Genomic DNA, 12,145 nt, shown 5'->3' with positions numbered 1-12,145 from the left:
CAACTGATTCATTTTCCAGTATTGGGTATATTTGTTAGTAAAACCTTTGCAGTGTGTCACTGAAAAAAACAAAAGCATTCAACTGTCTGGACACAAAATTTTTAAGTTTGTATCTTCCATCTGACCACAGTTTATCTTTTAGAAATCTAATTAGTGGTTGCCATTATGTTCTTTTGAAAGTTTCTTCAAGAATCTTGAATTTGTAAATATATCAGACTACACCTTGGAATTAGAGTAAAATAAGCATGTAAACATCTTAATTGTGGATTTTTAACAAATAGCCTGGGGGGCATATGGACTGTCAAGGATCTGTTCCCAGTTATTTCCCAAGTGTTTCAGCTGCTTCTGTGTCTCCCAGGGTAATTGTTCATTTGGGAGACTGCTTCTCCAAAGGCATTCCCATTTTTGAATGGTCTTGCACCCGCAGATTGAGTTAACAAGATTATGGTTATAAACTGAAAATATTTGTACTTTTCTCTTACTGCTTTAAAATAGTCTCCTCACAAAGACATTAAAAATAATCACAGATTTGTCTCCAAAACCCCTTAAAGAGGAATGTAAGTCTTTGCTGAGGTTCTCCTGAGGACACAGAATTAGCAGCAATGTGAGACCTTCCATAAACCAGTTGTCCGTCATCACTAGCCCTTCAGTTCACATTGCTGGCAGACATACACCTTGCTTTTAAAACAAACAAACAAAAAAAACCAAAAAAGAAAACTAAACTAAACTCCTGTTCTTAGAATTTATACACTTTCTGAAATTTGATTTCCTCTGTGTGTACCCTCATTTCCCATCTGTTCACATAATTTTTTTCATCAGATACCACATTTCATACAAAGGGAAAAAACAGGGAACTATGATAATAATTTAATAATAATGATGTTTGTCCTATCATAAATAATAGCCAGCACAATTTAAAGCATACTAATAATAGATATTCATTATATCAGATTTGAGAGATTGGTATTTTTATCTGTATATTTTTTTTCAAAGAAGGACACATCACAATTCAGGGAAACATGTTTAATGTCATAAATAGAATATAACAAAATGCCTTCCAACTCAGGTCTGTATGATTCAAAACCTCAAGTTCTCAGTCACTGTATTAACATTTATACTTGAAGCACATCACAATGGGTCCTTCAGTCTGTCTTTAGATCACAAAGTTGGGTACATGGACACACTGAACAGAGGAACGTTTCTACACCAGAAAACATAATAATATAACTGTAAATGAAAGAAACCACAAAAGTATCACAAGTTTTTGCCTCTAAATTCAAAACAAGTGAATCTTTAACACTGTGTTATTTTAGAAATTAAAAGCATGACACTACATCTACAAATGAGGAGAAATAGAAGAGGACTCAAATGATTCTTAGTAAATATTACTAGTGCATGATCTTAAAACATGTGAGTTCTTAATAAAGTATTATCAAATTAAATCAAACAATATATAGAAGTCCAATATACTATGCTCAAAAGTTATGTTAGAAATTCAAGGTTTTGTTAACATTTAAAATCTATTAACATATTTCACCAATAGAGTAGCAAAGAAAAATAAATGCAGAAAGAATATTTGACAAAAATTTAACCTCCATTCATGTTAAAAAAAAAACTCTTCACACAATTATGATCAAGAAAGAATATTTTTACCATGATAAGGGGCATCTAAAAAAATCCCAGCACCTCCATCATAAATAATGGTAAAATATTGATTGTGTTATTTCTAAGATCAATGACAGGTAGGCTGTCCTCTCTCAAGACTTCTATTCAGTAATTTACTAGACATCTTGGGATATTAAGAAAGAAAAGAGAAATAAGAAGTACAGTAAATGAAAAATAAACACTTATTTGCATCTGACATGATCACTTGCAAAATCAGTAACATTTCTACAAAATAGAAGCAAGTAAAAGAACACAGTTACTTTTCTTTTTAAATTAAGTTCATTTTTTCAATGGAGATAAACAAAAATCTTGTGCCTAGTAATGGAATATCATGTGATGTTTTGACTCTTGTATACATTATGCAAATGGGTTAAGCATATCTTTCTCCTCAAACATTTACTGGTTTTATGGAAAGAACATTGGGAATCCTTCCTTCTCATGTCTTGAGATCTACAGTGTGCAGTTGCTACCTCCAGTCCCCTCACTGTGTGGTAGCACACCAGAACTTCCCCCTCCTACCTACAGCTTAGCACCACTTGCTGTGGTTTGGAAGAGTCACCCACAGGCTTCTGTGTTAGAGGCTCAGTTCTTGTCCTAGGCACCATTTGGAGTGCAACCTTTAAAGAGGTGGAGCTCAGTGAGAGTTTTTCTGTTCCTGGGGGCATGCATTTACTGGCTACTTATAACCCCAGCCCCATCTAGTCTTCCCCAAGATGAGCAGCTCTGCTCTACTATATGCTTTTCAACAGGATGTGCTGTTTTGCCACAGATTCTAATACAGCAGGACTAACTGAATGGGAATTGAAACCTCTGAAATCCTGAGCCAAAATAAACATTTCCCTTTATATGTTTATTATTTCATGTATTTGTATCAGTAACAGAAAGCCAACTAACACATTGATTAGACTTTGCTCATCCCTAACACCCTCCCTTTCCCCAACCTGTGGTGGCCACCGTTCTCCTCTTAACTTCTTTTAGATCAACTTTTTTAGATTCCACACATGAGCAAGGCCGTACAGTATTTGTATTTTCGCCTGGTTTATTCCACTTAACATACTAGTCTCCAGTTCCATTCATGTTGTGAATGATAGGGTTTTATTCTTTTTAGTAACTGAATCATATTCCAAAATGTGCAAGTACTACATTTTTTTAATCCGTTCAACACTTTATGAATACCTAAGTTTATTTTCCACTTCTTGATTATTGTGAACAGTGCTGCAGTGAATATAGGAGTTCTGGTATTTCTTTAGTGTGTTAATTCAATTTCCTTTGGATATATATATATCTAGGAATGGAGTTGCTAGATGTATGATAGTTCTATTTTCAGGTTTTTTGAGGAATCTCTATAGTGTTTTCAGTAGTGGCTATTAATTTTAATTCTTGTCAACAGTATATAAGGGTTCATTTTCCCTTGCATCCTCAGCAGCATGTGTTAATTTCTTACTTTATTGACAAAAGCTATTCTGACTGAGGTGAGGTAACATTTCGTTGGAGTTTTGATTTGCATTTCCCTGATGATTCACAATGTTGAGAATTGTCATGTATCTATTAGCCATTTGTTTCTGCTTTTGAGAAATATCTGTTTAGATCCATACAATTAATTTTCAGTAGCATCAAAACCTGAAACATTTAGGGATAAATTTAACACAATATGTGCAAGACCTATACAATAAAAACTAAAATATTGCTGAGAAAAAATGAAAGAGACTTAAGTATATGAAGAGACATGTTATGTTTGTTTATTGGAAGACTGGATGCTCATATAAATATTAATTTTCCCCAAATTGATCTATAGATTCAAGTCAGTCTCAAAATTCCAGAAAATTTTTGTGGAAAAATTGGTAATCAGATTTTTAAATTAATATGGAAATTCAAATGAATTAGTTAAAGCAGTGTAGAAAAGGAAAACAAAGCTGAAGGATTTATATAAACTGACTTTAAAACCTATTATAAAGTTCTATTAGTCAAGACAATGTTATATGGACATGAATATCAATGGAAAGAATACAAAGCATTCAAAATAGATACATTCAGTTGGTTAATTTTGAACAAAAATGCAAATATAACTGAATGGGGAGAGTCCTCAACAAATGGTGTTGGATAACTGGATATCCTATATGAAAACTGTACGTAAGTATGAAAATACTAAAATATGAAAATGTTAAAATAAATTAATTGTAGACATGTGTATAAAATGTAAAATTTATAGATAAAAATGTAAGAGAAATCTTTGGTCTTAGAGTAGGTAAATATCTCTTACCTTGCACCAAAAAATTATGACCTTACAAAATTGATAAATTGAATTTTACAAAAATTAACAATCTTATTCTAGAAAAGGCATGATTAAGATAATGGAATGTAGAATATTAAATGGGAAAAAAATCTTTACTAAAGTATATCTGCCAAAGCTTTTAATCAACAACACACAAAGAATTCTTACAAAACAAGAAGAAAACAACCCAATAAAAAATGGGTAAAAGATTCGAAGATATGCTTTGTAAAGATGATCAACAAGGTGATCCAAGATGGTGGACTAGAGGGTGTCTGCATCTCCTATTGCTCCAGAACCCAGGATTCAAGAAGGGGAGGCATTGAGAGACTCAGACTAAAATAGAACCATGGGGTGAATCTCCCCCACTGGGTGAAGCTCTGCCTGGGCTGTAGACCCGGATAGGGGCAGCTTATTAGAGTAGGGTAGGGCAGCTAGAGTCTTCCCCAGGTAGCCCTGCTCCCTCCGGCGGTGGGCTCCTCCCACAGGGCCAGCTTCTCAGAGCAGGCCCCCCAGTAAGAGCCTTTTTGTACAGAACCAGCTCCAAGTCCTGGAGCCAGCGACGAGCTCCAGCCCGCAGGCAGCTTCAGGGACCAGGACAGGGCAGCCAGGGACTTCCCCAAACAGCACTGTTCCCTCTGGTGGGAGGTACCTTTCAAGGCTAGCTTCTCGGAGCAGACCGCCCAGTGAGAGCCTTTCCGCACAAAGTCAGCTCCAAGGCCTGAAACCAGAAGCAGGCTAGGGGCAGCTTTCTTCAGAAGCACTGCATTATCAAGTTCCTCCAAGACTTCAGGCTACTGAAGGCTGGGAGGTGATATACTGGAAATATATAAGGACACTATAAGCCAATAGAGGAAATCTACAATATCTCAGAGTCCCACTGACATCTGACCAATATGAGAAAACAAGGGAAGAAAATGTCCCAAACAAACCTAGATACTATATCAATAAAACCCAAAGACAGCACAGAAGAAGAAATGTCAGAAAGGGAGTTCAGAATGTACATAATTAAAAGGATCAGGGAAGCAAACGAGGAGATGAAAGAGCAAATGCAGGCATTAAATGATCGCACCAATCAACAGTTAAAAGACCAAACATGGGAAGCAAGAGATCATTTCAATAAAGAGTTAGAGATATTGAAAAAAAAAAAAAAAAAAAAAACCAAACAGAAATCCTTGACATGAAGGAAACAATAAACCAAGTTAAAAACTCCAATAGAAAGCATAACCAATAGGATAGAACACCAAGAAGACAGAACCTCAGACATTGAAGAAAAAATATTTAATCTTGAAAACAAAGTTGACCAAACAGAGAAGATAGTAAGAAATCATGAACAGAATCTACAAGAATTATGGGATATCAAGAAAAGGCCAAATTTAAGAATTATTGGGATTGAGGAAGGCTTAGAGAAACAAACCAAAGGAATGAACAATCAATTCAATGAAATAATATCAGAAAATTTTCCAAATCTGAAGAATGAAATGGAAAACCAAGTACAAGAGGCTTAAAGGACTTCAAATATACAAAATTACAACAGACCCACACCAAGGCACATTATTATGAAAATACCTAACATACAAAATAAAGACAGAATTTTAAAGGCCGCGAGAGAAAAGAATCAGATTATATTCAGGGGGAAACCAATAAGAATATCAGCAGATTTTTCAATCCAGACCCTAAAAGCTAGAAGGGCCTGGAACAACATTTACCAAGCCCTGAAAGAAAACGGATGCCAACCAAGAATCTTATACCCAGCAAAACTTACTTTCAGATTTGCTGATGAGATAAGATCCTTCCATGATAAACAAAAGCTAAAGGAATTTACAAAAAGAAAGCCGGCATTACAGAACATTCTCAGCAAAATATTCCATGAGGAAGAGATGAAAAACAATGGTGCAAATCAGCAACGAGAGGAACTAGCCTAAAGGAATAGCCAAATAAAGGAGAAACCAAATCATGTCAGAAAACAAAAACGAGTCAAATGACTGGGAATACAAATCATATCACAATAATAACCCTGAATGTTAATGGCCTGAACTCATCAATCAAAAGACATAGACTGGCAGATTGGTTTAAAAAGAAAAATCCAACAATAGGCTGCCTGCAAGAGACTCATCTCATAGAAAGAGATATTCATAGACTAAAGGTGAAAGGATGGGAAAAATCATACCATGCACACTGACACAGCAAAAAAGGTGGAGTATCCATCCTCATTTCAGATAATGTGGACTTCAAGCCAAAGTTAGTCAGAAGGGAAAAAGAAGGACATTACATACTGCTTCAGGGAAGCATAAATCAGCAAACATAACAATCATAAATATCTATGCCCTGAACATTGGTTCATCCATGTACGTCAAACAAATCCTTCTCAATTCCAGAAATCAAATAGACCACAACACAATCATACTACGTGAATATAACACACCTCTCTCACCACTGGATAGATCTTCCAAACAAAAATTGAATAAAGAAACCATAGATCTCAATAACACAATCAACAATTTACACTTAATCTACATATATTGAATATACCTTCCAACAAAGAACGAATACACTTTGTTTTCAGCAGCACAGGGATCCTTCTCTAAAATAGACTATATTTTATGCCACAAAGCTACTGTTAGCAAATACAAGAAGATAGAGATACTACCTTGTACTCGTTCAGAACATAATGGATTGAAATTAGAAATAAATGACAGAATAAAAAACAGAAACTTTTCAAATACCTGGAGATTAAATAATACACTATTATACGATGAATGGATAACAGAAGACATCAGGAGGGAAATAAAAAATTGTTAGAGGTAAATGAAAACAAAGACACATCATATCAAAATCTCTGGGACACTATGAAAGCAGTATTAGAGGAAGATTTATTTAATGGGGCACATTCAACAAAAGAAGTAGAAATCAACAAATAAATGACTTAACGCTACAGCTCAAAGCCCTAGAAAAAGAAGAGCAGACCAACACCAAAAGTAGTAGAAGACAGGAAATAGTTAAAATCAGAGCCGAAATCAACAAAATTGAAACAAAAGAAACAATCGGAAAAATTAACAAAATAAAGAGTTGGTTCTTTGAAAAAATAAACAAAATTGATAAACCCTTAGCCACACTAACAAAGAGAAAGAGGGAGAAAACTGAAATTACTAAAATTCAAAATGAACAAGGAAATATCACAACAGACATGAGTGAAATACAAAACATAATTAGAAGCTATTTTGAAAATCTATACTCCAACAAAACAGAAAACCTCAAAGACATCAACAAGTTTCTAGAGACATATGAATTACGTAAACTGAACGAGGAGGACATACACAACTTAAATAAATCAATTTCAAGCAATGAAATAGAAGAGGTCATCAAAAGCCTACCAACAAAGAAAAGTCTGGGACCAGATGGGTTCTCAGCCGAGTTCTACAAAACCTTTAAAGAAGAGCTCATTCCAGGGGCAGGGCGGCTGGGGAGGCCCAGGCGGCGGAGCCTCCGGGACCGTGGACGGCAGGCGGTGGAGGAGGAGACGGCGGGTCGGGCATTTAAAAAATATTTAATCATTCATGAGTTGAGCCTCATTCTTGAGTTATGGATGACAAGGCTTCTGTTGGAAAAATCAGTGTCTCTTCAGACTCAGTGTCTACTCTTAATAGTGAAGATTTTGTCTTGGTTTCCAGGCAAGGAGATGAGACACCATCTACAAATAATGGAAGTGATGACGAGAAAACAGGACTGAAGATTGTAGGGAAGGGAAGTGAGCAACAGCTGCAGAAAGAGCTAGCAGATGTGCTGATGGATCCTCCCATGGATGACCAACCAGGGGACAAGGAGCTTGTGGAAAGGTCACAACTAGATGGTGAAGGAGATGGGCCTCTTTCTAATCAGCTCTCAGCTTCATCCACCATTAACCCCGTGCCATTAGTAGGGCTCCAGAAACCAGAGATGAGCCTACCAGTGAAACCTGGACAAGGAGGTTAGGATTGCTGCATTGCTTGCATAACGGAAGATTCTGAAGTGTCAAGTCCTTTTACACCAGTGGCTGATGAGGACAGTGTAGTTTTCAGTAAACTAACTTATTTAGGCTGTGCCTCAGTAAATGCTCCCAGGAGTGAAGTAGAAGCCTTGAGGATGATGTCCATCTTAAGAAGCCAGTGTCAGATTTCACTAGATGTAACCCTCTCAGTGCCTAATGTATCTGAAGGAACTGTGAGACTCTTAGATCCTCAAACAAATACTGAAATAGCAAACTACCCTATCTACAAAATCCTCTTCTGTGTCAGAGGGCACGATGGAACTCCTGAGAGTGACTGTTTTGCTTTCACTGAAAGTCATTACAATGCAGAGCTCTTCAGAATACATGTCTTTCGATGTGAAATACAAGAAGCTGTAAGCCGGATACTTTACAGTTTTGCCACTGCCTTCCGCCGTTCTGCCAAGCAAACCCCACTTTCAGCCACTGCTGCACCGTGGACTCCTGACAGTGATATCTTTACCTTCTCTGTGTCTTTAGAAATAAAAGAAGATGATGGCAAAGGTTATTTTAGTGCTGTTCCCAAAGACAAGGACAGACAATGCTTTAAACTATGCCAAGGAATTGACAAGAAGATTGTCATCTATGTACAACAAACAACTAATAAAGAACTAGCCATTGAAAGATGTTTTGGAGTTCTCCTCAGCCCGGGAAAAGATGTACGAAACAGTGATATGCATTTGTTAGATTTGGAGTCTATGGGTAAAAGTTCAGATGGAAAATCATATGTAATTACTGGTAGCTGGAATTCAAAATCCCCACATTTTCAAGCTGTAAATGAAGAAACTCCTAAAGATAAAGTGCTATTTATGACCACAGCTGTTGATTTGGTGATAACAGAAGTGCAGGAACCTGTTCGATTTCTCCTAGAGACAAAAGTTCGAGTTTGCTCACCTAATGAAAGATTATTCTGGCCCTTCAGCAAACGTAGTACTACTGAAAATTTTTTTTTGAAACTAAAGCAGATAAAGCAGAAGGAGAGAAAAAATAATACTGACACTTTATATGAAGTTGTGTGCTTGGAAAGTGAATCAGAAAGAGAAAGGAGGAAAACTACAGCCAGTCCTTCAGTTCGCTTGCCACAGTCTGGATCTCAGAGCTCAATGATCCCTTCTCCTCCAGAAGATGATGAAGAGGAAGATAACGATGAACCTCTCTTGAGTGGATCTGGTGATGTATCCAAAGAATGTGCAGAAAAAATTCTTGAAACATGGGGAGAACTGCTGTCAAAGAGGCACCTCAACTTGAGCGTAAAACCAAAGCAGTTGTCATCCTTAGTACGAAATGGTGTCCCTGAGGCTCTTCGAGGAGAAATCTGGCAGTTGCTGGCGGGCTGTCACAACAATGACCACCTGGTAGAAAAATACTGAATTCTTATCACAAAGTTATTTAACCAGCATTTATTGGGCACCTGTTACAACCCACAGTGCTGGAGCTTTAAGGTTAAACACAAGAGCAGTTAACTGTCATGTGATCTGATGTGTCTGAAAAGACACAATGAGAACCATTAGAAGGAGTGATTACTTCAGTCTAGGAGAACAGGGAAGTCTTTATCAGGAATACAGCATTCAAGACAGATTGTAGAAAAGAGCTCACCACTCATAGAAGATGGACTTGAAGTACGTTATCCACTAGAATGAACGAAGGCATCAGAGAGTGAGGTTACGTAATACATGTAGCTGACAAGGTATGCATAGTTGACTGTTTTCCTTGGTTGGCAGAACATATTTTGGATTTGTAATACTATATTTCTAGTTCTGTATTGGAAGTCCTTTGAAATGTTTGGCCAAAAATGATCTTCCCCCCGCCATTGGTACTTGTTAATTATACAGAACGGTAGTATTCATTGTAGTAGGTACATGGCATGTAAAATTATTTGATTGATTTTGCTCAAAAATTATTTCTTAGGAGTTTATTACATTAAAGATTGTTGGTAAAACTCTTGGTATAGGTGATTTAAAGACATGAAATATCTCTGATTGAATTGTTTTTCTGGTTTATGAAAATGATAAAATATGTTTATAGAAAAGGAACCTGTAGTTACATGAATGCAAAAGACTATTAACAAAGTCTGATATATTTGAATAGTGACTTACATACACTAGTGATGTGTACTTTATATTTCACAAAAAACTTCTGTTATTGTGTGTTTGGCTAGACTCTTAAAAGTTTTTCAGTTTGAATTGCTGGCGGATGATCAGAAAACACAACTTAAAACATAATAATTACTGGTGAATGTTCTTTTTGTAAACACAATGATATTCCATGTAAGTTGGTATTGGTTTTCTTTTGTTATCTTCCCAGAAATAATATTCATCCTTGTATGGACATGGTTGTAATTGATGTTATTGAACTTCCTCTGAAAAAAAATTTTTGAAGGAGAGGAAGCTATTTAAATTTATATTTACAGCACACTGTAATTTAAAAGGGCAAAATACAACCTGAAAGTGTACAGCTCTGTGACATTTTACATATAATACACTGCTGTGAATACTGCCAAGAGCAGGGAATACCCGTCACCCCCCCAAAGTTACTTTGGTCCATTTCTAGTCATAACTGCATCCCCAAAGTAATCACTGTTGTGACTTTTTCTCTCTTTAAATTGTTCTTGAACTTCATTAAAATGCAGGTATAATATATAAAAAAAAAAAGAAGAGCTCATTCCAATACTTCTCAAAGTATTCCATAAAATAGAAGAGGAGGGAACCCTCCCAAACTCATTCTATGAAGCCAATATCACCCTGATACCTAAACCAGACAGAGACTCATCAAGGAAAGAAAATTTCAGACCAATATCCTTAATGAACATCGTCGCAAAAATTCTCAACAAAATTTTAGCAAATCGCATTCAAAAATATATTAAAAAGATAGTGCACCATGATCAAGTGGGTTTTATCCCAGGGATGCAAGGTTGGTTCAACATCCGGAAATCAATAAACGTAATTCACCATATCAACAGACTAAAAGTTAAGAATCACATGATTATTTCAATAGATGCAGAAAAGCATTCGATAAAATACTGCATCCATTCATGCTCAAAACACTAGAAAAAATTGGGGTAGTGGGAACATTCCTTAACATTGTGAAGGCCATCTATGCTAAGCCCATGGCCAATATCATTCTAAATGGTGAAAAACTGAAAGCATTCCCCCTAAAAACTGGAACAAGGCAGGAATGCCCTCTTTCACCACTTCTATTCAAAATCGTTCTTGAGACTCTAGCCAGAGCAATTAGACAAACCAAAGAAATTAAAGGGATACAAATTGGAAAAGAAGAACTCAAACTATCGCTGTTCGCTGATGACATGATTATATATTTAGAGGAACCTGGAAATTCCACCAGAAAACTCTTAGAACTCATAAGTGAATTCAGTAAAGTAGCAGGTTACAAGATCAATGCTCATAAATCCAATGCATTTTTATACATAAGTGATGAATCTTCAGAAAGAGAAATTAGGAAAACTACCCCATTCACAATAGCATCGAAAAAAATAAAATACATGGGAATGAATCTCACAAAAGAGGTGAAAGACCTCTACAATGAGAACTACAGAACACTAAAGAAAGAAATTAAAGAAAACCTTAGAAGATGGAAAGATCTCCAATGTTCTTGGATAGGAAGAATTAATATTGTCAAAATGGCCATACTACCAAAAGTGCTATACAGATTCAATGCAATTCCAATTAAAATCCCAATGATGTACCTTACAGAAATAGAGCAAGCAATCATGAAATTCATCTGGAAGAATAAGAAACCCAGAATAGCTAAAGCAATCCTCAGTAGAAAGAGCGAAGCAGGGGGTATCGCAATACCAGATCTTCAACTCTATTACAAAGCAATAGTAACAAAAACGGCATGGTATTGGTACCAAAATAGACAGGTAGATCAATGGTACAGAATAGAGGACATGGACACAAACCCAAATAAATACAATTTTCTCATACTAGACAAAGGTGCCAAAAATATGCAATGGAGAAATGATAGCCTCTTCAACAAATGGTGCTGGGAAAACTGGAAATCCATATGCAACAGAATGAAATTAAACCCCTATCTCTCACTCTGCTCAAAAGTCAACTCAAAATGAATCAGAGACCCTGCATCTTATAGAAGAAAAAGTTGGTCCAAATCTTCAACTTGTTGGCTTAGGATCAGACTTCCTTAACAGGACTCCCATAGCACAAGAAATA

At 36.2% G+C, this 12,145-nt stretch overlaps 2 protein-coding genes and 1 long non-coding RNA gene across 3 annotated transcripts in view; 2 read left to right on the top strand and 1 right to left on the bottom strand.

Moving 5' to 3' along the window:
- Positions 1-12,145, bottom strand: part of LOC306640910 — a 925,259-nt gene that overhangs the window by 97,192 nt on the left and 815,922 nt on the right. The gene's annotated exons all lie outside the window — the stretch shown is intronic.
- Positions 1-12,145, top strand: part of NOX4 (NADPH oxidase 4) — a 367,378-nt gene that overhangs the window by 122,791 nt on the left and 232,442 nt on the right. The window lies entirely within an intron of this gene.
- Positions 7,392-9,532, top strand: LOC306640294 (rab GTPase-activating protein 1-like). The gene is made up of 2 exons (XM_079104463.1): positions 7,392-7,901; positions 7,935-9,532. Exons 1-2 carry the CDS (start codon positions 7,517-7,519, stop codon positions 9,326-9,328), a joined length of 1,779 nt encoding a protein of 592 aa, XP_078960589.1. The 5' UTR covers positions 7,392-7,516; the 3' UTR covers positions 9,329-9,532.

This window comes from Sciurus vulgaris (assembly GCF_902686455.1).
Source record: "Sciurus vulgaris genome assembly, chromosome: 11".
Lineage (NCBI taxonomy): Eukaryota > Metazoa > Chordata > Mammalia > Rodentia > Sciuridae > Sciurus > Sciurus vulgaris.
The sequence above is the reverse complement of the archived record's forward strand: the minus strand, read 5'-3'. Positions and strand labels throughout refer to the sequence as shown.

What these genes read in the sequence shown, in the direction of transcription:
- LOC306640294 (XM_079104463.1), top strand. Translation starts at nt 7,517, where the DNA reads ATGGATGACAAGGCTTCTGTTGGAAAAATCAGTGTCTCTTCAGACTCA. An exon ending in AGTGAAACCTGGACAAGGAG is followed by an intron (nt 7,902 to 7,934) that starts GTTAGGATTGCT and finishes GCATAACGGAAG; the next exon opens with ATTCTGAAGTGTCAAGTCCT.